This window comes from Schistocerca nitens, chromosome 4 (assembly GCF_023898315.1).
Source record: "Schistocerca nitens isolate TAMUIC-IGC-003100 chromosome 4, iqSchNite1.1, whole genome shotgun sequence".
Lineage (NCBI taxonomy): Eukaryota > Metazoa > Arthropoda > Insecta > Orthoptera > Acrididae > Schistocerca > Schistocerca nitens.
Window position 1 is genome coordinate 873556781 of NC_064617.1, and position 27767 is coordinate 873584547.

The 27767-nt window shown below is 40.5% G+C and overlaps 1 protein-coding gene across 1 annotated transcript; it reads left to right on the plus strand.

Annotated features, from left to right (window-relative positions):
- The first annotated feature begins 806 nt into the window (after nt 1–806).
- On the plus strand, nt 807–27767 carry LOC126252630 (putative ankyrin repeat protein RF_0381). The gene is made up of 5 exons (XM_049953531.1): nt 807–918; nt 9533–9717; nt 19326–19526; nt 26653–26947; nt 27610–27767. Exons 1-5 carry the CDS (start codon nt 807–809, stop codon nt 27765–27767), a joined length of 951 nt encoding a protein of 316 aa, XP_049809488.1.

The window sequence follows — 27767 nt, forward strand, 5'->3', positions numbered from 1 at the left end:
TAAACACAGTCAGGATGATTCCTGTGCTCAAACTAGAGAAGGATCCTGGTTCGGTGGCATCATTCCAGGTAATAATGTTACTGCAATGTCTCTACAAAATGTTGGAAAGAATGGTCAAATGCTGGTTACAGTGGTAGTCTGAATACCATGACCTGCTCTCAAGTAATCAGGCAGGTTTTCGCAAATGGAATGGTACTGAAGATATTCTCATGCATTTGGTGAGTAACATACAGCTCTGTTTCAGCTGAAATGTGCATCTAACAGGTATGGCAGTGAAACAGGTGATTTGACAACCTTGGAAATAGCACATTACATTAGGAATGAGAAAACAGGGAGTGGTACCATCTGGATAACAAATCTGTGCCATTGATTCTGGTATCGATATTCAATCAAGATGGCATTGACTGGTGAATAACGCACTGTTGCCATGAAGGCACCGAGCGAGGTGGCGCAGTGGTTAGACACTGGACTCACATTCGGGAGGGCGACGGTTCAATCCCGCGTCCAGCCATCCTGATTTAGGTTTTCCGTGATTTCCCTAAATCACTCCAGGCAAATGCCAGGATGGTTCCTCTGAAAGGGCATGGCCGACTTCCTTCCCCATCCTTCCCTAATCCGATGAGACCGATGATCACGCTGTCTGGTCTCCTTCCCCAAAACAACCAACCAACCATGAAGGCATTATACAAGAACAATGACAGCTGCGTGGCCACAAGTCTGTATGTCATGGTCATTACAAACTCACACATGATGTCCCAGTCCTGTTGGAACATGTTATGAAAGTGTGGGCACAGAACTTTGAGGAAATGGGTGATACAGTACAGAAGAGGGGTGGAAATGCAAAATGCATGGCGCACCACAGAATGTTGCAAGAGTGGAAGAAGCCTTCGGCCCAAGCCTCAAGCATTCTGCATGCAAGTATGTCATGCAACTTGACATATTTGATCACACTGTGCAGTGAATATTGCACGAAGAACTGTAATACCACCCTCACAAAATTCAGATAGTGCAAAAACTAAATGTGGATGATCTCCCAAAGAGATTACGCTTTTGCCGAGAGTGGTTGGAATTCATGAACAACAACACAGGCCTGTGCAAAAATCTGATCATGAGCAACACAGCCAGTTTTTATGTATCAGGCTTTGTTAACAAGCAAAACTTTAGATACTGGCCATGTGCAAATCATGAAATACTTCATGAAATGTCACTTCACAGTCATAAAGTGGTATTGTGGTGCGGTGTATCATCATTTGGAATCATAGGGCCTTATTTTTTTTAAGATGATCACACTAATGCTGTTATTATCAATACAGAAGATTATGTTGACATGCTGAACTATTTCGTAGTGTGACAACTTGCTGATATCCCTGTAACTACAAACACATTCTTCCAACAAGGCAGGACCACATACCCTACTTCACAACATACCGTGAAAACACTACAGAAAATCTTTCCTGATCATCTCATCTTCAAAACTGGGATATTTCCTGTCCTTCAAGACCCATTGACCTTTTAATGTGTGATTTATTTCTTTGCAGTCATTTGAAATCTCAGATCTTCCAGTGTGAACCATCAGAAACCATCCAGGAACTGAAGGATTAAATTCTGGAGGAACTTAATCGAATTCCAGTGCTTGCCCTACAAGATGTGGTAACTACTTTCTTGTAAAAGGCTTGAAATGTGTGTGAAGGAAAATGGTGGCAACCTATGTGATGTCATTTTCAAGTGATAGGCATTGTAAATTGCAAGCATTGCAAATTCATGTTGTATTTCTTTTATATTGTTGTGAATGAATTTTGTATTACTTGTGGAGGTTTCAAAATTGTAGTTTCATTGCCACACCTGTTACTAGGCTTTTTATCTAAACAGTACCAGTGATAACACATTACACCCAGTGCTAGCCACAAAACTAAAGGAGCAATGCATATCCACACATTTGCAGAACACGTGTTATGTTTTCTGTCTGAATGAGTGCTACTAGTTGTATGTGAAGGATGTGTGATAGGACCATGAACTACGAGTATAGCACTGTCAAAAGGATTTGTTTTGGCACCTCTTCTGTTTAATATCCATGCCATTGACCTACGTAGGATATTCCCAGAAAGGTGAAACTTGTGCAACACACAGCCAATATATGTATTTACATGGAAAGAATGTTCTGAGAGGACTACAAGTCACAACTGACAATCGCAAAGTCTGTACTCTAACAGTGGCTCAAGATAAATGGACTGGATATACACCAAAGAACCAAAGAAACTGCTACACCTGCCTTAGATTGTGAAGGGCCCCTGTGAATATGCAGAAGTGCTGCAACATGATGTGACATGGACTCGACTAATGTCTGAAGTAGTGCTGGATGGAACTGACACCATGGATCCTGCAGGGCTGTCCATAAATCCATAAGAGTATGAGGGGGTGGAGATCTCTTCTGAACAGCAAGCTGCAAGGCATCCCAGATATGCTCAATAATGTTCATGTCTGGGGAGTTTGTTGGCCAGCAGAAGTGTTTAAACTCAGAAGAGTGCTCCTGGAGCTACTCTGTAGCAATTCTGGACATATGGGCTGTCACATTGTCCTGCTGGAATTGCTCAAGTCTGTCAGAATGCACAATGGACATGAATGGATGCAGGTGATCAGACAGGATGCTTACGTATGTGTCATCTGTCAAAGTCATATCTAGACATATCAGGGATTCCATGTCACTCCAACTGCACACAACCTGCATCATTACAGAGTCTCCAACAGCTTGAACAGCCCCTGCTGGCATGCAGGGTCCATAGATTCATGAGGTTGCCTCTATACCCATACACGTCCATCTGCTCGATACAATTTTAAACAAGACTCGTCCGACCAGGCAACATGTTTCCAGTCATGAGCAGTCCCATGTCAGTGTTGATGGACCCAGGTGAGGCCTAAAGCTTTGTGTCATGCAGTCATCAAGGGTACATGAGTGGGCCTGGCTCTGAGAGCCCATATGGATGATGTTTCATTGAATGGTTCACACACTGACACCTGTTAATGGCTCAGCATTGAAATCTGGAGCAATTTGTGGGAGGATTGCACTTATGCCACGTTGCATGTTCCTCTTCAGTTGTCATTGGTTGTTGCAGGATCTTTTCCAGATGCAGCTATGTCTGAAATTTGATGTTTTACTGGATTACTGATATTCCGGTATGCGCTTGAAATGGTCATACGGGAAAGTCCCCACTTCATCGCTACCTCAGTGATGCTGTGTCTTATCACTCGTGCGCTGACTATAATGCCACGTCAGACTCACTTAAACCCTGATTCCTTCCATTGTTGCAGCAGTAACTGATCTAACAACTGTGCCAGACACTTGTTGTGTTGTATAGGCGTTGCTGACTGCAGCACCATATTCTGCCTGTTTACATGTCTCTGTACTTGAATATGCATGCCTATACCAGTTCCTTTGGTGCTTCAGTGTATATCCACGTCTAAGTTAAAACACATTAGTGTTTTGAAGACACAGAGTGAATCTGCCAGATGTAATAGCACTAGGCTCATACAACTTCCCTTTGAAGATGCAAGTCCAATACCTGGGACTAGAGATGGTTCGTTTGTGAACTAACAGGTCCAAAGGAACGGTTCATCAAGATGAACAGAACAAGTAAGGAACGAATTCTAAGGAACAGTCTTTCATAGTTCACTTCGGTCACGGCTTTCTACTTATAGTTCCCGGGAACGGGAAACGATCGGTCTCGTTCCCGCAACAGCATGTCAGCTGGTCTCATTTCAGCCTTGGTCCTGTTTCCATTTGTCTCAGTCTCGGTCATGGCTTTCTACTTATCATCCCTCGGAATGGGAAACATTGGTCTTGTTTCCAGAACAGACTTGGTCCCGTTCCCTTCTGTCTCAGTCTCGGTCTCGCTTGGGCGGACTCATCATTCTTCGCGTGGACACTCATCACATTTCCAATGCCGACTGCTCATAGTTAGTTCAGTACATTTCGTTCACTGAACATGCCCATTCTAGATCTGTTTCAAACCGTTTTTGAACTCTGAACTTCTGGTTCTTTTCGTATTCTATTCAGCAGCCATGACCAGTATTTAAAATGTATTTTATAATTACATAAATTACATAAAAATTACGTGCTATGTAATACATACGTCTTTTCAGGTAACAAAACAGCTTATCAACTTACTTCACTATTTCGATGAACAGCAGAAGAAATATCTGTAAAAAGGCTAAGTTTTTTGTTGTTACACATGCAAAGGAAGTCAGCAGGGCACACATGAGTGGCCATTTTCTGTGGTTTTTTTTTATCCTAGGTAAAAGAGCATGTTCATTGTTATGGAAGGCAGACCGACTTACAACTGAATGAAGCCCGCCCTCCATAATTGAGAGTCTGGTGTCACATTTTGTAAAGAAAATATGATAACTTCTACAACATTATTTCAGTGGTACAGGGTGGCACACCAAAAATCTGCCCCGAGTACTAGACTGCTCATTGTCACCCACCAATCATCATCTATTGTTTTGAAGTTATTGTTTGCATTAGCTTATTTCTTATTTCTTCAATGCCTAATTATTACATGTTTATCTATTCTGTGTGTAGCAGTCAACAAATCATGTGTAATTGGCGAGCAGTGTGTACTCAGAGCTGGTTTTTCATGCACCACCTTACATTATTTCACTGTGATCAGCCACATAATGCTACAGTTGCCTAAACGAGAGGTTTTACAGAATCACAAAAATTACAAGTGTGTGAGAATTTTGTTATGAATAAAAACTCTGTACTTGAGGGGAGAGGCAAGTGCCCCTTCGTGGCGCCTTCCATCTACCAAACACAAATGAATGGTGAATGAGTAAAAATGAACGGTTCCCAAAAAAAGAGTGATCACCAGTGAACTAATTGCCAAGGATGAATGAGTTTGCCCATCCCTACCTTGGCGAAGAAGTATGAGATGGCTGTCAGTATAAACAGAGCTATGAGAGGATGCAAGTGAGGCTTGAACATCAGTACAGTACTAACACTTTACTGTACATGGTATGTTCAGTTATTGATTATGGGAGTGCTTGTTGTGAGCCTGCAACTGATGGTCTACAGAATTAATCAATGCAAATATAAAGCACTGAGAACTTTTTCATGAGCAATGTGCTCCACCCCTTCCAGTGCATTCCTGGTTGAAGCACAAGAACCTCCAATCTATCTATGCCAGCAGTATCTCTGCGCCAAATTCTTTCTTAAAAGGAACCAGTAAGAATCCAGCAAAGTGAAACCTTTCACCTCAGATGTAACCATAAAGTGCTTTACCAGATGTTTCTGGATCACTAGAACGTCCTCCTCTAGTTCAAGGATATGTAGATTCTTGGGAGATTTCATGGAAGATCACTTAGTCAGAGAAGCTACTGTGACATGGCATACCAACTGGGCTGCAATCCGTAGTATGGGCTACTGATATGCCCTCCACAGATGCATGTCAGAAGACCAGTAACAGGAATGGAAGAAAGCAACAGCATACAGAGGTAGGATGTACACATCATCTCTCCCATTGGTTATTTATTCCATGAAATCTGATACAAATTCAATGCCTAGGCCCTTCGCCTCTCTAATAGCTAGTCTCAGATTTAACCATGGATGTTTCTGTAAAACTCTTCACAGGATGGGCATCATGGAGCCACCCTCCTGCTCTTGTGGAGTATAAGAGGACACAGGTAATCTTTTCCTTGGGTGCCCCAGACTATGTGGAAGTACGACAATCATTTTACAAGAACTTGTGAAGCTTGGCCACCCATTGCCAACCGGTGTGATGGCTTTGTTAGCTACATAGAATCATAGACTTTCCCTGCAGTGCACAAATTCATTGTTGCCACACATCTCTGCATCTGCAACAAACAGTTACTGACAATGATCTTCACAAAAGTGCTTTGTAAGATTTTACTGTGATTGTACAGTACTAGTCTGTCTGTAACTAATAGGATGTGCAGAAAAGTAATGATTTTAAAATAAACCAACATTATTAACATTCCACATCTTTGTTCTTCATGTCTACATATTTGAAGCCCTGTGCTGTTAGAGGACTCTTCTCCATCAGCATGATAATGCTAGACAACAAACAAGTGCAATGATATCTGCAACAAATTGACAGCTTGGGTTCACTGTTGTGTGTCATTCTCCATACAGTAATGACTTGGCCCCATCCGATGTTCATCTATTTTCAGAACTTAAAGAATACCTTCAACGATTTCATTTTGACAGTGATGAATGAGTGCAAGCAGAGGTGAGGCTGTGGCTCTGGCAATGAAGTCAGACATTCTAGTTGATGGTATCAACAAATTGGCCTTTTGTTTGGAGGAATCTGTTTGTCACTGGGATGACTATGCTGAGAAATAAATATGCAGACATGAAAAATGACAATAACATTTGTTTTATTTAAAAAGCTTTGAGAATTTTCACATAAAAATTTTTCGATGGCATTACTTTCCAGCATGCCTTAGTATGTAAGTGCATCCATGCAAACAAATAAATATTTGAACACTAATTTTCTATCAGTAACTGTATATTTTATGTAAGTATGAGCTGGCTGTATGCTGTAAGCTGAAGGCCAATAAATTAAATAAAGAAGTGTGCTGAATGGAATCCAGTGAAACACTTGTGCCTACTCTGTCACCAGATTTGCAACAGATTGCCACCTATTCAGCTTTATAGCATGTGAAAGCCTCCATCTTCCATGTTCTATCATTAGGTGTTGATGTCCAACACTGTGTTGCTTGGTCATGGTTTCACCATCATTCAATCACTCTCCATAAATACTCTCAACATCAACATGCGAACAGCGAAAGAGCTCCGCCACTTCTGAGATGCTCGGTCCCAGGTGCCAGGCCATAACAACCTGCCCTTGGTCAGAGTCATTTATGTCACTGGGTTTCCTCATTTTCAGCTCGTATTGCTGCTCTAATGATTGCCCATTTGTCTCTGCTCTGCTTAACTGAGCAACATCCCAACAACACCATCAGATGGCATTGTCTTGCAGTGGGCAGTGGTCATAATGTTTTGGCTCATCAGTGTGTGACAGTCTTTGTAGTGAGAGTGCACTGTGTTTGGTCCATCATATGATGGGTCTCATAGCATTTGTTGCGTGTCCTTCAATACTTAGATGTTAGAAGCCTTCAGTAGGAGAACTGCACAATTGCTGCTTCAGTCACTAAATAAGAATCCACCATCTGATAAAGCAATGACTTTACTTAATGCATTTTGGGTAGAATACATCCTCAGATTGTAATGAATGTCTTGGTGACCAGAAATATAAAGACAATAAATAACATACAAAGCTGTCATGGCAAACAACTGCATGATCTTCCATGGCAGCTTTGTTTCTTAAATACTGTCTTTATTTATCTGATCACCAAGATGTTTATGACAATTTGAGAATTGGTTCTACCCAAAACACGTCAGATAAAGTCATTAGTTTATCAGATGGTGGCTTCTTATTTAGTGACCATTACAGCAACTGTGCAGTACTCTGTTGATTTGCAATATGGTAGCATTTTTCCTGCATGAGTTTATGTTGCAATTACAAGCTCTTGATGTATTGATTATGGGGACTTGACTAAACACACTTACATTTTGAATTAGTAGTGCCATCTTGTAAGATTCATTTTCTTTATCTGCTGATGACACTATGCACAACACATACGTCAGGCACATTGCAGCGAGCTCAGTCCCAGCAGTCCAGACAACGTAGGACTTTGCAATCCCCGTGACTCAGTGGCCAGGCCAGCAGAGGGCATCAACCATGCTCTGTCGGGCCACCAGAAAGCATACATGATGACAATAGAGGTCGCTGACAAACTGCATCTCTTCATGTATCTCCTGTGTCATGTGCAGAAACTAGGCCCACAAGTGTCCATCCGTGAGGCAGCTATTTAGGCCAGTGTATGAGCTCAAGACAGCAGCTCCATTGCAGCCAGCAACCAGAAGACCTTCACCTATGCTAGGCCAAGGACTCAGCTGCTGCCATGAACAGCATTCCACCTCAATGACCCTGGGACTTTGTGTTCAGCAAAGTGTCATTTGGGGAATGTATCATTTTTACTGTTGTTCCACTGACTGACAAGGCAGTATCAGTCTCACAATTTTCTGTCCGTTTCAGACTTATAAATTTCTGTTACTGTTGGACTGTTGATGCTTCAGCAAGTGAAGTACCTATATGAGATTTCATCAAGTGTTTGTTCTTTCTATAAACTGAAGTTGGTTGCAGACTTGTGTACTAAAACAGAGGTGAGGAAAGCTTTTTTCTGTTCAAGTTTAAGTTCTGAATATTGCTTAGTTTTGGTTTCTTAAAGTGATTGACTGTCTCAAGCAATGTGTAATTTAATTATTTATTTTGTGAGCTTGGTGCTTTAAATTAATTTCTATGTTGAAGAACTTTCATTTGTTTTGTTTTTGGAGTCTTTTGTGCTAATCAGACTTACAGAAACTTCAGAGGCCTTGGAACAGTGTTTATCAATAAATTTGCGTGATTGTGATTACTTGTCTTATATTGTGGATGTATCCCTAGAATTGGACACATCACTGTGTTTAGTTTGTTTGATGTCTTTATTTTTAACTGTTCCTCAAACCATTGTTCTGTTGTTATTTAATGATCTCACATTTCACTGTAAAAGAACATTAGTCTTGTTTTATTGATGAGCGGAGGTTAGTTGGTAGGGATGTCATGACTGCCTTCTCTAATTTACATCTACATATACATCAATGCTCTGCAATCCAGATGGTGATGTGTGGTGCAGGGTACTTCTGGTACCAATAACTGATCTCCTCCTTTCCATGTAAAGAATGATTGTCTGTAAGCCTCTGTATTAGCTCTAATTTCTCAAATTTTCTAGTTGTAGTCATTCATGAGACGTATTTGGGAGGAAGTAATATGTTGCCCACCTCATCCGGGAAAGCACTCTCTTGAATTTTCAGTGGTAAAAGTCTCTGTGATGTGCAATGCCTGTCTGTCAATTGAGTTTATTGAGCATCTTTGTAATACTCTCACACAACTAAATGATCCCATGATGAAATACACTGCTCGTCATAGGATCTTCTCTATCTTTTCTATCAGTCGTACCTAAGGGTCCCAGAGTAATGAATAATACTCAAGAATCAGTCAAACAAGGGCTTTTTAAGCCACTTCTTTAGTGGATAAGTTATATTCCTGTAAGATTCTGCCTGTGAATCTGAGTCTGACATACGCTTTTCCTACTATTTCTTGTGTATAGACATTCTGCTTAAGGTTGATCTGGACAGATAAATTCAGTGATGATATAAGGAAGAAATTTTGTTGTAAAAGTAAGTTTGTCCTGGTGTTCTTGTGGTGAGATGAAAACTTACCATCCCAATATTTACATATCTCTGAACAATAAAATGCTTTGCTGAAACAGGAGATAACTTGATTAAATTCATTTGTCTTTCGGAAGTTTTGGTTGAAATACGGAGGAATCTACATCTGAGTAAATCATGCATATTGGGAAATAGAGACATGTTCATGTAATGTAAGCTATTTGTAATATATTTTGTTTGTTTCAGAAAGAGACAAACCATATTTTATGTTCTATTGGTCTCTTGTTTGGCTTTCATGTATTTTCCTTGCTTCACACTTATTTTCACTATTTTTTGGATCAGGTACTCCACTCTGCACAAAAGAGGAAATGACTCAAGAGGAAATCAGTGTAAGAGCTATGCGGCAGGCAGTATATAATGGAGATGTTGATGTGAGTACTCAGTTTTTCTTGGCGTTCATGGGGTAGGCAAATATAAGTTAAGTTTTTTGCAAGTTGTGCTTCACATTCATGAATTCCATTTTGAGAATGAACAAAAGCTGCAATTTATCTTTATTCCTTTGAATAGGTTTGACCAATGGCCATCATTGAACTGATGCGTTGCACTAGTATATAAATGTAATAAGCTAAAAATAATGAAATGAAATGCATCAAAAACATAAAGTTTTACAAAGGATCTTTGAAAATAAATTTGATGTGTACCTGTACGCAGACCAATATTAAAGTTTGCCAGATAATGGTTGCTGATGAAAACTATCTGCAGAACTAATTAATAATATAAAATATCAATGTCTAATGGTTCGCAAAATGTCATTAATGAATTATTAGGTGTTAATATGGTTTAAACTATTGAACCTTACCTGCTGGACAGTATGAACTGAATCCCCTGAAAACTGTTTTCTTTGTTCTTATTTGTCTTACTCACATAACAGGTTGCAATGGAACAGACCTGGTTTTCAAAATTGCTGGTACCAGACTCGATCACAACTAAGCTGAAAATCTAATTGTATGTGCGATGTGTAACAAAGCAGGTGGATCCATTTCAGATGTTGTGTTTTTCATGCCCCCAAAACTATTTTTATTTTTGTCAAATTCTCGGAGATCTCCAATAATATTTTCTAAGACATGCACAGTACTTAAAATCCCAAATATTGACCCAGGGCTTATCCAACTTAACTTTATAATCTGTTATATTCCTTTGGCTTGTCTAAAGACAATGCTAATTATGAAATATTAGAAATCTCAAACTTCATTATAATAATAATTTCTTAGGCTTTCCTTGCGATTTTATGACATCTCGTTGAATGAGGTGTACTGCCAGTGGTCTGTGTTTTTCTAACACAATATTTTGGCATCATACCTCGGCGTCTTCATCAGGTGCTTCCTGTGACCGAACAACAGGCTGACCATGACCCATATTTATGTCTGGACGGTGTCTGGTGTTCCCTACGCCGTCCGGTCGTACTGCAACCATGTCGGTTGGTCACTGGATGTTCCGTCTTCCGTCCATGCCCACTTCCACTGTTTTCCCCAGTGGTGGCCGTTTCATGTCATTCCCTACTAGGGCGCACTCCTCGCACTGTCGACAGGCTGTGTTTGCTGTTGGTGACCATTCCGACTTTCTCCAGTGCCCCTGTCATTCTCCTAGTCTTGTGTTTTCTTCCATTGTTTTTGTAATAGATCCAAGGCTGGATTCCACTCCATGCTGAGTTGGTATCCAGCTTCCTGGTTTATCAAGTTCTCTGTCATCATGATTTTGATCGATTCAGTGATGATGATATCCCAAAATATGGGGGTCTGAGATAAAATTCTGGTTTTATCATATATAATCGTGTGTTCAAGTCCCAAGCAATGTTCTACTATTGCCGATTTAGTGGCTTGTCGTAGCCTGGTATGCCTTTGGTGCTTTTTACATCTTATGTCCATGGTCCTGGTGGTTTGGCCAATCTAAGGCATACCGCACTCACATGGTATATGGTAGATACCAGGTTTTCTCAATCCCAGATCATCCTTAACCATTCCAAGAAGCGCCCTGATCTTGTTTAGTGGGCAGAACACACTCTTGATATTGTGCTTTTTCAGTATTCTGCTGATCTTAGCAGGTATAGGTCCTGCATATGGTAGAAAGGCTACCCTCCTGGTCTCTTCTTCTTGTTCTTCTCCCTCAGTATCAGGTTGTCTGGAGGAATGTAGCACCTTGTGGAAGTCCCCTGTTGAGTATCCATTGTCTGCGAACACTTTATGTAGGTGTTGTAACTCTGCTGCCAAGCTGTCTGAGTTGGACAGTGTTTTGGCTCAGTGAACAAGTGTTCTCAGAACCCCATTCTTCTGTGCCGGTTGATGGCAGCTGTCAGCTTGTAGATAGAAGTCGGTGTGTGTAGGTTTTCTATACACACTATACCTAATGTGCTGTCTGTCGTCCTTTTCGCAAGGACATCCAGGAAAGGAAGTTGACCATTATTTTCTAGTTACATTTTGAACTTAATGCTGGGGTGTCTCAAGTTCAGATGGTCAAGAAACTCGTGCAGTTTTTCCCAACCATGTAGCCAGATGACAAACGTGTCATCAATGTACCTAAAGAAACAGGTTGGCTTGTAGGCAGTGGTCATAAGTGCCTCATCCTTGAATCTCTCCATAAACAGATTTGCCACTACCAGAGATAAGGGATTACCTATCGCCACTCCTTCAGTCTGTTCATAAAATACCTACAAGTTGACAGCTGCCATCATCCAATACAGAAGAATGGGGTGCTGAGAACACTTGTTCACCAAGCCAAAACACTGTCCGACTGAGACAACTTGGCAGTACAGCAAGTGTTTGCAGACAATGGATAGTCAACAGGGGACATCCACAAGGCACTACATCCCTCCAGATGAACTGATACTGAGGGAGAAGAACAAGAAGAAGAGACCAGGAGGGTAGCTTTCTACCACATGCACCTATATCTGCTAAGATCAGCAGAATACTGAAAAAGCACAATATCAAGAGTGTGTTCTGCCCACCAAACAAGATCAGGGCACTTCTTGGAATGGTTAAGGATGACCTGGGATTGAGAAAACTTGGTATCTACCATATACCATGTGAATGCAGTATGTCTTAAATTGGCCAAACCACCTGGACCAAGGACATAAGATGTAAAGAGCACCAAAGGCATACCAGGCTACAACAAGCCACTAAATCGGTAATAGTAGAACGTTGCTTGGAACTTGAGCACACCATTATATATGATAAAACCAGGATCTTATCTCAGACCCCCAAATTTTGGGATATCATCATCACTGAATCGATCAAAATCAAGATGACAGAGAACTTGATAAACCGGGAAGCTGGATACCAACTCAGCACGGCGTGGAACCTGGCTTTGGACCTATTACAAAAACAACAGAAGAAAACACAAGACTAGGAGAATGACAGGGCACTGGAGAAAGTCAGAATGGTCACCAACAGCAAACGCAGCCTGTCGACAGTGCGAGGAACGTGCGTGGTGGGCACGGACCTAGTAGGGTACACCATGAAACGGCCACCACCGGGGAAAACAGTGGAAGTGGACACGGACAGATGATGGAACATCCGGTGACCAACTGACAAGGTTGCAGCAGGAGTGGACAGCGTAGGGAACGCCAGACACCATCCAGACATAAATATGGGACACGGTCAGCCGGTCATTCAGTCACAGGAAGCACCCGATGAAGACACCGAGGTACAACGTTGAAATATTGTGTTAGAAAGATGCAGACCACCTACTGTACACCTGATTCAATGAGAGGTCTGTTATCATTGTTCATATGTAAACATATACCAACTGCCAACTTCCTGACAAAATCTTTAATTGTAATTTACGAAACTTTAGTGAATAACGATAACAAACCTCAGTTTAATTGTTGTAAATTTACTAGCTTAAATTTATTGTACACTTATTAGAAGAAAATTTGAGTCAATCTGTTCAAAATGGTTCAAATGGCTCTGAGCACTATGGGACTTAACATTTGTGGTCATCAGTCCCCTAGAACTTAGAACTACTTAAACCTAACTAACCTAAGGACATTACACACATCCATGCCCGAGGCAGGATTCAAACCTGCGACCGTAGCAGTCGCGCGGTTCCGGACTGAGTGCCTGAGTCAATCTGTGGTGAGTTTGAAAGTCGCAAGACCTATGTCAAAAAATATGGGATAGTGTACTGCAGACAATGTAATACAAATTACAATTTATAAAATGTACTGCATTTTATCTAAATTTCATGGCTGGAAGTTTGATAATTCAGTGATTGCAATGATTAATTGGACAGAGAATGTGTAATTGTTGTCATGGACTGTGTTATTCCATATTACATTACTGATCAAAAATATGCAATATACAGGGTGAGTCACTTGACTTATCTTCATTCACCTTGCTGAACTGAATATGGTGCATCTTTCTGAAATCAAGACTGAGGCCATTTGCAGAAAACAATCAATAATACTTTTAAGAATATTGTTTAATATTTCTTCTGTTGCTGTTTGTAAGTTGGAATTGATTACAATGATTTCTCTCCACTTAGAAAAATTTCCTCGGTTTACGTTTGTTGAAATAGTAAATATAGACTTCTGCATAATTTTTGTTAGATATGACATTAAATGCTGGTGGGCTATGCTGCTGATTCCATAAAACCTCCATTTATGTATGAGGACATTTTGATTCACATAGTCAATAGCCTTAGGTCACAGAAAATACCACCCAGTGTTATTTTGTTATTTAAAGCTCATAAAATTTGGTGAGTGAACGTGTAAATGGCATTCTCAGATGATCAACGCTTCTGAGTTCCAAAGGGTTGGCCTGCATCAACTTCTCAAAGATTTTGGAAAGTGATGTCAGTAGGGAAATGGGTGAGCTCTTATTGAAATTGATGGGTTTAACAATGGCATATTTCAAATATATCTGGAAAAATGATCAGAGTTAGTGATGCATTACATATTTCAGGAAATAGAGGAGTTATTATGTGGAAACAAGTCTTTACTGCTCTGTTGGAAACATCATAATATCAGGAAGAGCTCTTATTTTTGACAGAAAATACAATTTTCTTAATTTCATAAGGGGAAGTGGGTAAATGTAATCAAATTTTATGGGAGTTGCTTTTTTTAACATGCTGCTTTGATTACTATCTTGAATTGCTTGGTCCTATATTTTGTAGTACAGTCAAGAAATGATTATTAAACATATCTGTTAGCTGTGACTGATCGTTTATAGCTCTACCATGCAAAACAATCATGATTTTATCATGTTCTTGTCAAATTATTGATTTCTGACATAATGTGCATGTTCCTTGATGTTTTAATATCTTTCTTGGTAATTTTGTGCAGTTTTTGTAATGAGCAACTAGTGCAAAATCTTTACTTGCTCTTGCCAACAGATACACTTTCCTTTTGTTTCACAAGATACTATAATCCCTCTACTGACCCATGACTTTTTACATGACTGTGTAAAGTCTTTTCTGATCAACTGATGAGGAAAGTTATTTTCATATATTGATAAGAATTTATCATGGAACAGATTAAGTTTTATGTCAGCATTTGAGGAGCCCAGATGCAAAAGCCGTGAAATGAATTTTTTGTCAATTTTGAGTTGAGTTCTCTGCCATATAAATTTTTTCCAGCACCTATATGATGGAATAAGTTTCAGACTGCAAAACCCACTATAAACCATAGAAAGTAGCTTTAGAAAATCATGTTCAGTTGCAAAAACTGCCATCTGCATGTTCTCTTTGGGTGCAAAGCCCACTAAATGTCCAGTGTTTGCAAAACCCGCCAAGTTCAAAATGCCATATCAGGATGCAAAGCACCCCAACTGACATCAGACTTACCAATCTAGACATTTTAAGCTAAATTTCAGTTTGTTAGGATTAGAAGGGATATTTTTCTTAGTCAGAGTTAGGTTAGCTGCGCTGTAGTGAACACTTATGCAACAGTGAGCCTCTTACTGCTGACGCAGTTTCGAAATAGATGCCGGTAAGCACAGCTCGGGTGATCAGCTGTATGTGTGTTGAAGTATTTGCATGAGTGTTTTGAATAAAATAAGTGATTTAATGGGCAGTTTAAATGCAGAAGATATTAGAAATGAAGTGGGAGTAATTGAAATGTAGGAATTCTGCAAGAAATAGAATCTGTAGTGGTAGTAGTTGAAAATGACGAGAACAGTACCAAGAGCAACACCTCCCAGAAAAGGAAGTGGTGTTCTGATCAATGGAAAACAAGTGTTTCCAAAAAAGGAAGGTAAGAACATGAAAAGTATTATTAAAGCAATGTTATCCAATGAAAACCGTGGTGACACTAATTGTTATGACATATGCGGAAGGCTTAGTGAAAGTGACTTGTAACTGGCATTTCCACATTCAAAAAGCAAAAAAATTCATATTCATGAAAAGCAAAAACAAGAATATTTGACTTGTTCATGGAGAGCCCTTCAACAGTTTTGAAGCTGGACATGGTAAGAGTGTCCTGACAAGAGGAAAAAATTTCAGCAAAGGAAATGGCCCAACACCAATCACAGCAGGTACACAACTTTCAGAAGGCAAATTTGGAGACCTCAAAAAGCTGTTGTAGCTCTACTTTCGTGTGAACCCTGTTGGTTCACTATAAATTTTGTCTCAGGCCATCTTACGTAAACTATTACTAAACATATATCCTAGAGTCATTAATTATTGTAACTTACTTCCAGTGCGGGGAATATATCTGTAAGGCTCTATCTTATTTATCCTAATTAATTGTGCTTCATTGTCTGAGAGAGAATTTCTTATTGGGTATACAGTTATTTTCTTGCTTTGGGTTTCATCAAAGAAAACATTATCGATCAGAGTTATATTGTCTTCATCCACTTGTGTTTATGAGTTAACTTCTGAGAACAAATTGTAGGATGCAAAACAAGTTGCCAGAGCATTTTCCATATCAGAATCATTTAGAAAATCTATGACGAAACCACCACAGACTGTTAACTGCTTGTTGTTATCAAATAGATAGCACAGTAAGGACTCCATGTGACTCATACACTTTAGGATTTCCCAGTTGTGACAGGTATACAGTTACAATTAAAAGTGAATATTTTTCAGTATTAATTCACAAGCACACATTCTATGTGCTTTTCTCTACAAAATCTCTTTGTTTCAATGTTTTTGAACTAATGTTCTGTGTTTATATACTGCCTGGCAAAATCGTCCTCAAGCTACAACACTATACATACACACGCATTAACTTCCTGCACCTTTGACCCAGTCATCGGGTCACTTTCATAACACATTTTATGCCAGTCACATGGAAGAAGACGATTTCTCAATTTGTGCATGCATGTTCCTTTCTGACATTCTCACAGCCTAACTGCCAGCACTACCTCAGTGTACCTGAGAGCCCGCGGCCCACCGAACATTGGTTGGGGTGAGGAAGCACGCTTCTGATGTTTGAGCTAAGTACAGCTATTGACATGGTACACACGTACCATTTATTTTACATTTTATGTGAGTCTTTTGCCCTTTTGGGCATTCTGTATTAATGTTGGACCATGCCTCTTTAGGCATTAGTGTGTTCCAAAGAAGGGGTGGTTATCTGCCCTGAAACCTAGGTTAACACCAGGTTTCTATTTGCAATCAAGGTGGATTCTTTATAATCATTAAATTATTCGCGATTTCTGACATGCTGCAATGTTAAAAGCTTACACCTGATGTCTTCCCACAACATCACTGTGACTCTCCAGTGTTGAATATTTATGGCTGATGATCATCCAGGATAATGCAATGCCCAGAGTCACCACTGCACACAATTTGATGCCATTCATCAGCAGCCCATGCTTCCTAGCCATGATATCACTCCAAACACAGCCATTTGCGTTGTGTTAATGGCAGTCTATGCATGGGACAGTAATTCCCTAGTCTGGCTACTGCTAGTCTACAACAAATGGTGCACAAAAACATAGAATGTTGCAGGGAACCCATTACTTGTTCTCAGATGGGGGGGTGCAGATGCCAAGAGGTTACGATGTGCTTGGCACACAGTATGGTGATCTCCCCTTGTGGATTTAATTGACCAGAACTTTGACAACAAGTATGCCTGCCCTCACACTCCTGTGCAGTCCAGCATCAGGCCATTGTTTATCTGAATGCTCCACAAATATGGATATGCAGCTGGCTAGGTGGACACCCACAATGACACTCATTTATAACACTGTCAGGTGCTGATAATGCTGTCTCAAATGGGTATGCAGCATCTCCATGTCCTTCACAGTGATCTGTCAATATCTGATGTTGCTCAAGCACCTTATATACCCTACCAGTCCTGGTAACATTAAAAAGCACAAACAACTCTAATGCATCCTGGTAACTGGTCTACCTGTCACAGAGAACGGCAACTCTGATCATTTTTGTAGCCTCCGACAGTGTGCATATGTACAAAGTTACACCAGCACCCAGCCATATTTTCTGAGTACTAAATTTTTTTGTCAGGCAGTGTGTATGTGATGACTCATGGTTTTCATGTAATAATTCCCAGTGAGAAAGATAGTAGAATGTAATCAAATAACTTCTCTAACCATCTAGCTCTGTGGTGCTCTGATAGGCACAGGATGTGTAAGTTATCTTTCCAGAGTTCTTTAAAGTTTCCAGACAAACAAACTCTTCTGTTTTATTACTCAGTCCCCTGATATTCTGATGAAATAAGCTAACCTTACTTTTTTGTTCATTCTTAATCATTCATGAGCCTTTTCTATTTTTGTAACTTGTATCACAAGAGGCTGCCTGAAATCTGACACCAACCTAAAAAAGAATAATAATATACGAATATTAACAATATGAAAAGGATAGACAGCTACTCATCACATACAGGAGGCACTGAGTCACATGAGCTAGGCACAAATGCAGGAACAGTGTGTGGTACTGGATTCTGGCTAATGATAGAGAGACTTTTCTGTATTGGTGCAGATGGAAGGAGCAAGGATCCATAGTGTAGGTGTAAAAAACCATAAAAATATGTGGGGAAAATCACAGAAAGGATGAAATGGATGAGGTATGGGGAAAAAAGGTGAAACCTGAGGGAGTAGGGTCTATAGTGAAAGGCAAAAACAAACTAAAATCTATGTGAAAGCATTATGAGATCAAACAGAAAACAAACAGAAAGATAATAATAATGGGACGCAGACAGGAGGTGTGCTGTGTGAAGAGAGGGGCAGCAGGTGTAACTGGAGTAGGTGAGTTCACTACGTGTGTCCTGTAACAATAGAACAGAGAGGGAGAGACGGGGAGAGAGAGAGAGAGAGAGAGAGAGAGATAGAGAGAGAGAGAGAGAGAGAGAGAGAGAGAGAGAGGGGAGGGGGCAGTTGTTAGGTATGGGGTTCAGCAAGGTACATGTGGCACAGGAAGATATAGAAAATCAGAGGAAAATACATCTGAGGTAGGAAGGGTGGTCAATTTGGAGGTCCAGGAATAATAGCATCACCGAGTATAATGTGGGACATGGAACACTGGGCTAGCAGTCCATGATGTCACGAAGCTGTGTGTTGCATTTGGATGATATCATTGACACATGGTGACTCAAAATTCAAATTGTTTGTGGTTTGGAAGGTGACAGTTGGTTTCTGTCTCTTCAACGTAAGTGCTGGCCAACTATTATGTCTCATTTTAACAATAACATGCAGTTTTTTCCTTCACTCAGAGAACTATTTCAATCAACTGATCAACTAAAGTATTTATTATTATTATTATTATTAACTCTGTCCATGGAATTTTAAATTTTAAGAAAGTGAAGCATACAATACACGGGAATAATCAAGCTCTGCGAACTGTTATATCCTTCTATCCTTATTTTTGTGGCGAAAATCACTGACTGTAGCACTAGTCAACAAATGAGATAAGGTAACGGTAATGGTAATGGTAATTGTGTTGTCCTTCTCTTTTTTTTAACTACCATCATTTCTTGTAAATACAGCTTATGTTAATAATTTTGCAATGATTGTCATTTTTACAGCATTTTAAGACTCATTTATTATTTATTTACTGTGGCCTTTGTTGGTTTTTGCATGTATAGGCATTAAAAGAACTGATATCAAAAGGTGCCAATTCAAATGCAGAAGTTCGCAGTGATGAGCCACTGCTGTTATGTGCTGCTGTCTACAATGAAGTGGAAATCATCAGATATCTGCTGAAAGATGCCCAAGTTCCAATAGAATCACGTAATAAACGTGGTCACACAGCGTTTTTGACTGCAGCATCATGTGGAAGTCTGGATGTGAGTTCAATTAGAAATGATATATGTTATCATCTTTGATATGGGTTTATTTATTTTTTATTTATGAGGTTAAGTTAATAAGTATCTGGACTTCTGTTCTAAACATCTTTAGGTGGGCAGTACTGCTTAGCAGTACTGCTAGATGTCACCATTCTCTTCACTTGTGGCTGTTCCAGTATTGTCACATTAATTTGTTTTGTCCTTATGTGAAATAATGTGACTGTGCCACCCTTATTTGCACTGATGAAGAAAAATGTTATATAATCAGTTTTTTTGTGGTTGGAATGTATACCAGAAGCTGAAACCTATGGAAGACGTACAGTACAATAAGGGAGGGGGGCAATATTTTATTGTGGGCAAGTTTTATCAGTGGACTGAACAATTTAAAAGTCACATATAGGATGGGGAAAGAGCAGGGAGTCCAGTAATATCCACTACTGATGCCAATATCAAGCAGGCCCCTTCCATTTTTTTGAATAATCTATGAGTGACTGTTGATGAAATGGCACCAAACGTAAATTAGTCATGGTGCTTCAAATGACATCGTCCATTACAGGTTAAATCATCATAAAGTCTGAACGAGACTCAATAAAGAGTGTAAACATAAGTGTGTGAGAATCTGACAGTAACTATTGGACTGTCATGCTACTGAAGATAAAATGTTTTTATAAAGAATCAGCACAGAGAATGAAACATGGACTTTTGCATTTGAACCAGAGAGTGAACATCAGAGCATGGACTAAAATGCTCCAGATTTCCAGTCAAAATGAAACCTATGAGTCAAACCTGTGCAGGAAATGTGATGTTCACAGTTTCTTGTTGTGCACAAGAGCCTATTACCTGGAAAAGGGATTAACAGTAAATGGTGAACATTACAGTGATATAGTTTACAGTGAGTTGAAACCTAGATTTTGAAATGATTGCTGTGATTTATTGTTTGTTGGAATTAATACGTGCATCCTCATACCACCACCCACACCATTCATTGTCTTCAGAATTTGCATTTTTAGGTGTACTGCCTACAATTAGGAGGTAACCCCATTAGATATTCATTTTTCTAGTGTGCTAGAAGATGCAGCTGATTCACTTCTGAAGAAAAAGTGCAGGAGGTGGTGCATAAGTGGCTGGTATACTTCTGATTTTTTAAAATGATAATGATGTTGGAAAGCTTGTGCAATAATGGGCTAAGTGCATAAAAATTGGGATGACTATGTCAAAAACTTATGTCACTGTAAATTTTGTAGTACTGTTGTAATAAATTAGAAAAATGATGTGCAGAACTTTGTGACTTTCCTTCGTATGACTTAGCTGGGTAAGTGCAAGAGACTGTTGTATTTGCATTGCAATGCATTGCTTCACAACCCTTCAGCAGATTCCAACTACATGACCCTAACCTGTCCTTTACAGAACTCTAGGCCCTCTGTTCCCTAAAAGCTGATGACCACATCATTATCCACCCATCAGACAAGGGAACTACGTTTGTGCTACACGACCAGTGCGAGTACGTAAGAAAGGGGCTACACCAGCTGTCTGACACCTCTACATACGTCATCTGCCATCAGGATCCCATCCCTGTGATACAAACTGATGTGCAGTCCCTCGTTAAAATCTCTGGCCCCTCACAAAGACTAACCGAGCAATCTGTAGGACTTCTTTCCCCACGCAATCCCAGCAACACCATCTTTTACTTTATTCCTAAGATCCACAAACCCTATCACTCTGTGCCAATATTGTTATGGGTCACTTGGAGGGGGCTTTCCTAGGATCCATAAGCCTTCAGCCCCTTGTTTGGTTTAGATACCTATGGACTCATGGTGAGGCTGACATGATAAAGTTCTTGGAACTTCTAAATATGTTCTCGTAATTAAATTTCACAAGCTCCTACTCCAAATTCCATGCCACTTTCCTTGATGTTGACCTCATCCTCACCAAATATCAGCTGTACTCTTCTATTCACATTAAAAATACTAACAAATAACAGTTCTTACATTTTGACAGTTGCCTTCCTTCCCATGTCAAACATTTTCTCTCATACAGCCTTGGCATTTGAAGCTAATGTTCTTGTTCAGATGCAGACTCTTTACACCAGTACACCACCTCAGCCTTCACTGGACATAATTACCTCCCAGCCCAGTTCAAAATCAGATTTTCCAGCCCATCACATCCTATCCTGAAAAAAACAAAGGAGTACACCTCTTGTCACTGAGTATTATCCTGGTCTTAAATGTATTAATCAGCTTCTTCAAGACTCAGACATCCTAAAATTATGCCCTGAAATGAGGTCCATTCTGTGTAACGTATCGCCCACGACACCTAGAGTAGGTTTACGTTACCCTCCAATCTCCACAATATCCTTGTCCAACACCGTGCTCTTTCTGCACTCATATCCCTATCCTATGGCTACTATCCTGTCATCATCCCTGTAGCAAGATTTGCCGTATGCACCCTCCTACCAATACCTCTGCCAGCCCTGTAACAGGCAAAACATATACTATCAAAGGGAGAGCCACCTGTGAAACAACACGTCATCTACCAGCTGTTCAGCCTTTTACATTGGCATGACTAGCACCGAGTGATCAGTTAGGATGGATGGGCATAGGCAGAGGGTGTATACTGGCAACATACAGTATCCTGTCTCAGAGCATCCTCTACAACATGATAGTTGTGACAGTGGTGCCTGTTTCACTACACGTGCAATCTTTATTCTTACTTTGGACACCAGTTTCTCAGAACTCCTCAGCTGGGATCTGACATTACAACATGTCCTTGGTTCTCGCCACCCACCTAGGCTTAATTTATGTTAGTTTCTTTAGTCTCAGCATTTCTTCACACTAACTATTGATTTCTTCAGTGCCTTTTAGTTTTATATGTCTTTCATTTTCTTACCTGTCTATTCCCACCCCCCCCCACCCCCTTTTCCCTCACTCCTCCCCCCCCCCCACCTCCCCCACCCACCTCTATCACATAAAATGCACTTAGCTTTCTGCTCTTATTAACTTGTGCACAAAGTTTTGGGAATAATGTCTGTCTTCCACCTTTGAGCTCTCAGGTTTTTGAAATTTTGTCTGGTACAGTCCCCAACAATCATTCTTTCCTTCTCAGCCCATCTGGTAAGTCTTTCCTGACTGAGGGTTCTGGGTGACTTTTCCAAACTCTCTCCATTTCCTAAACCTCAGCAGTCTTATTCCTTCACTCCTCTTCCTTTCCCTTCAAACCTTCTGCTAGAAGAAGGAGCCACTGACTCTGAAAGCATGGAAATTAAAATACCTTTATATGTGTGCTATCCTGCCACTACTCGGTGAGTAGATTTTTTATCTGTTCAATTACATTATATTTTCTTAATGCTGTCTGTTGCTCAATGTTTTTCTTTTTTTAATTTTTAAATTGGTTCAGAGGCTATTCAATGTCCATCACATGGTTGAAATATGACTTCCACAACACAGAGAAAGATTGGCAGTTGGTATCACAATGTCACTTCTATTTTGGGAGATGCACAAAATTTGTGCAGGTGGCCACCCCTAAGAGCAAGAGAGAGAGAGAGAGAGAGAGAGAGAGAGAGAGAGAGAGAGAGAGAGATGAGGCTTGTTCCCCCACCCTGTTCTTCTCTGCTTGGGTGGTTTAAACTTTTGTTTGTTTATGCTCATGGCAGATTGCCACATTATTGTCCTCAAACTTGACTGTGTTTTAAAGCTTCTAGCTTACACTGAGTGTTGTGTTCATTGTTATCCATTTTACATTGTTTTCTTTACTATTATGTATTATTTACTTTGTTTGGACTATGATGAAATTGGCTGCACGGATAGTGATAAAAGATGAATGAATAAACTGAAAACCATTTTAAAAGTATTTGGCGAATTTAAAAATATAGCTATTGTTGACAGTTTACTGTCCATCAGATTTAGTGAACTATTTAACCACTCATATATTGTTTAATATGTTGATTTTGCCTTTCTGAACCCAAGTTGATACGGCTGCATATCTGTCATAAATGGAAATCTGTGAGGACTTTCATCATTGTTTTCATGTGAGATTTTTTGCCACCAACATAAAATGTGATGCTAGTTGTTTTGACTGTACTGCCATTCTCACTGTCAGTATACAATCTTGGAAGAAAGAGTATCTAATCTTGAAAGTTTGTGTGGGTTCGTTGATTGCACAGTAAGGGTTAGGACAATATTGACATTCAGTTTACAGTAGTAAGGCTATAATTATGTCAGAAGACCAGATACAGTTAACCCTGCTAAATCAGTTTAAACAGTCAGGAGGCTATGTAAACAACAGTATTATAGAAAGGATAGATTACTGCTCACTATAAAGATGACACATTGAGTTGCTGACAGGCATACTGAAAAGCTTTCAGCAGTAGCTTTCTTCAGAAAAGAAAAATGCACACACATTCATACAGGCAAACACATCTCACACACATGGCACAGTTGTTCACCATCTCCAGCTGCTCCAGTGACACTCTGGCCAGAGTGGCCAGAGAAAGGTCATGTGTGTTGAGATGTGCTACCTTGTGTGAATTAACATGCCAGCTTGTTGCATACATTATCTATCAGGGAGACATCTGTGTATCTTGCTGGCCACAGGAGTACTTCATCATCACACAAGACAGTTAATAGAGACATGTTCCTCGTGTGGATGAGCATTTTCCTGTTGAAAAATGGCACCACAATACTGCTGCATGAGGGGTAACACAGGATGATGCAGGACACGCATGATGCATCTCTGTGCTGTCAGAGTTCCTTCAGTCATTGTCAGCCATGACCTGAAGTCATAGACAGTGGCTCCCCATACCGTGACATGAGGAGTAACGCTGCTGTGCCTGTACAAACCATTGAAAGTTGGGGCCTCTCCCCAGGTCACCACCATGTTCACTGATGATGGTTATCAGGAATAGTGCAGAACCATCATTCTTCACCAAACTCAATGCAATGCCCATCCATGCTTGCCATTCATAGTGCCATTCCAAACACAGCTGTTTACGTTGTAGTGTTAGCAGTAGCCTGTGTGGGGCACACTTCAGCTACTGCTGGTCCCCAAACAGTGGTGTGGGATGGCACAGAATGTTGCAGGGAGCCCGTTACTTGTTCTCTGATGGCAGGAATAGGTGTGAAGGTGTTACAATGTGCTTGTTGCATAATACAGCCATTCACCATTGTGGTGGACAGACGTGTTCAACTGAAACTTTGACAATGATTATGGCTGCTGTTATGTCTCCATGCAGTCCAACATTGTGCCACTGTCATATTAGACTCCTCCGCAAATCTGAATATTGGACAATTTGACCAGTTGATCAAATGAAGATCCTCAATGAAGCACCTTTCAACTCTGCTAGGCGCTGATAATGCTGTCTCAGATGAGTATGTGGCATCTCCATGCCCTGCATAGTCAACACTCAATGTCTGATGCTGTTCACATCCCTTATACACCCAATCAAGTCTGTTAACAACAGTAAACTGAACAACACTAATGCACTCTACGTGTTGCACACAATTGCAGTTCTAGTCACTTACATGCCTGCTGATGGTGTGTGTGTGTGTGTGTGTGTGTGTGTGTGTGTGTGTGTGTGTGTGTGTGTGTGTGAAGTTACATTGACATGCAGCTATGTCTTCTGGCTGCTTCACTTTTTTTTTTTTGTCAGTTGTGTATTTTCATATTTTCACTACCTTCACATGGTGCATGTAAACACCAAGTTTCTATCAATAGTTCCTCCTCTCAAACTTTTAAAATGTGCTGATGATCTGTCTCAATAATGATCTGAATGGTGACACGCTCCCTACAACTGACACCCCCACCCCCTCGATACCTACTTCATTGCTCACATGTTTCTTTTACTTCATTATCCAATAGCTCTCAATGTTCAGATTGTGTGTTGTGTAAACTCATATCTCAGTGTATATGTTACATGTAATAATTATTTTGCCTGTTACTGAGGCCATTAAAAGTGTCTTATAGATTTACAACAACAATATTATGAAAAGAATAAATTACTACTCTCTGTAAAGACGACACATTGAGTTGCAGACAGGCACAATAGAAAGACAGTTACACATTTGGCTTCCAGCTGAAGCCTTCTTCAGCAAAAGAAAAACACACACATTCATTCATACAAACAAGGAGACCTCATGCACACATGACTGCCATCTCCAACAGATCAGTCTGAAATTCAAATGTCATGTAGAATGCAAGCAGCAATCTAGAGGGGTTGGAGAGGGGGAATGAATAGCAGGGTAAGGATGGTGTGTGTGTGGGGGGGGGGGGGGGAGAAAAGAGCACTATCTGGTGGAGTGTGCAGGGACTAGACTGCCTACAGATGCAGTGTTGGGAGACTATTTGGCAGAGAGGTGGGGGTGGGGAGGAAATGAAGAGCAGAAAAGGAGCAGGAAGAAGAAAGTGCATTGGCAGAGTGCAGCACACAAAGAGGTTGAGGGGATGAAAATAGGGTGGAGGTGACTGTACAGAGAGGGCAGAAACTGTTGGGTGAAGGGTGTGGGGACAGTGGGTTACCACAGGTTGAGCCCAGGATAACTTCTGAAGTGGAGAATGTTTTGGAAGGTTAACTCCCATGTGCACAGTTCAGAAAAGCTGGCGGTGGAGGAGAGGATCCAGATGGCCTAGGTTGTGAAGCAGCCATGGAAATCAAATGTGTTAAGTTCACAGCATGTTGTGAGACAGGGTGGTCTACTTTGCTGTTGACCACAGTTTGGAAGTGGATGTTCATCTTGCTGAACACTTGATTGGTAGTCATACCAATATAAAAAAAAGACTGTGCAACGATTGCAGCAGTTTTGGTACGCGACTTGGTTGCTTTCACAGGTGGCCTGGCCTTTTATGGTGTAGGATAAGCCTGTGACAGGACTGGAATAGGAAGTGCTGGGTGGGAGGGTTGGGCACGTCTTGTGTGTTGGTCTTCCACTGGGATATGATCCTTATGGCAAGTGGCATAGGGATGGTCTAGAAAATTGTGGAGGTTGGGCAAGTGACAAAACTCCACTTTAATAGGGATGGAAAGGATCTTGGGCTGGATGTTCCTCATTTTAGGGCATGATAGGTAATTGAAGCCTTGTAGATCTATTTTTCAGATATAGTGCTGCCATTCTGGAACAAAATTCTTGTCATCTAGGCTGTGCGGTGCATGCTCTCAGTTGGCGCTGACGTCCTGGCGAGAACTGCACTGGATGAGACAGCACTGCATCTCTCTGCACGCACTGAGTCAGTGGAGACTTTCAAGTTTCTCCAGGAGTCAGGAATTCCTGTGGATGCCCTGGACATTCGTGGCAGGACTGTCCTCCACCATGCAGCTCAGTATGGATATCCAAACATGGTGGAATGTATCCTGCAAGGGGGATGGCTGCCTGTTGACTGTCAAGACAAGGATGGACAAACACCACTGATGTTGACAGCAGACTTCCCAAGGAGTGAGGTACATGATTATCTTTAGTCAAGTTATCATTATGTGTAATAGTTAAAAGTTATTTCTATTTTATGTTAACTGTGTTACCTGTTTTATGATGCACTTTCACATACTACTTGATACCACTCTATTGCTTCCCATCCTTTTCTATCCTAGTAATTGATCCAAGGACAGCTTAGATATATCATTTTGGATATACTATGTAATACCACTGAATAAACACTATTAAATATACTGAACTTTCTTTGATTTATTATATATTTTCTTAGGAGCACATACAATAACCGTTCATCACAAAACAGTGTCCCAAAGTTCTCAGTCCTTATATATAGATATCACATTGTATTCTGAGTTCATTACTTGATTCATATCTATTCCACCACATTAGTAGCCCCCCCTCCATTTTTGGGAAAGCTGAAGAGGGCAGGGGGCTGACAAAGTCGACACGCAGTCTCTCAGAAGGGGTGGAAAAATCAGAAATAGGAGCAGCCATATGTCTACTAGTTTTGCTTGTTTGGCATTTGATGCATTCCCTCACTCAACTGTTGCAATACTTTGGTAACCCAGGCCAGATGGTTTTTTCTGTTACTAAACGCACAGTCACTCTTACCCCTGAGAGAGCCAAAGAGTTAAATGAATTATAAATTATTTGATGCCACTTTTCAGGGATAAATGGATGTATTTTTAATCCAGAAACATCACACCAAATACCATTTGCGAAACTGTCCAGGGATAGGCATTGCCCATTGATTCTGGATGCAGCTGATATTGGAGGAAGAGCGGGTCTCTGTCCTGATCTGCAGCCACTTTTACCCAATCAATAA

Coding starts and splice junctions, on each gene's coding strand:
- LOC126252630 (XM_049953531.1), top strand. CDS start 807: ATGGGTGATACAGTACAGAAGAGGGGTGGAAATGCAAAATGCATGGCG. Junction 919..9,532: donor CTCAAGCATTCTGCATGCAA/GTATGTCATGCA, acceptor TGTTTGTTTCAG/AAAGAGACAAACCATATTTT. Junction 19,527..26,652: donor CATCATGTGGAAGTCTGGAT/GTGAGTTCAATT, acceptor CTTGTCATCTAG/GCTGTGCGGTGCATGCTCTC.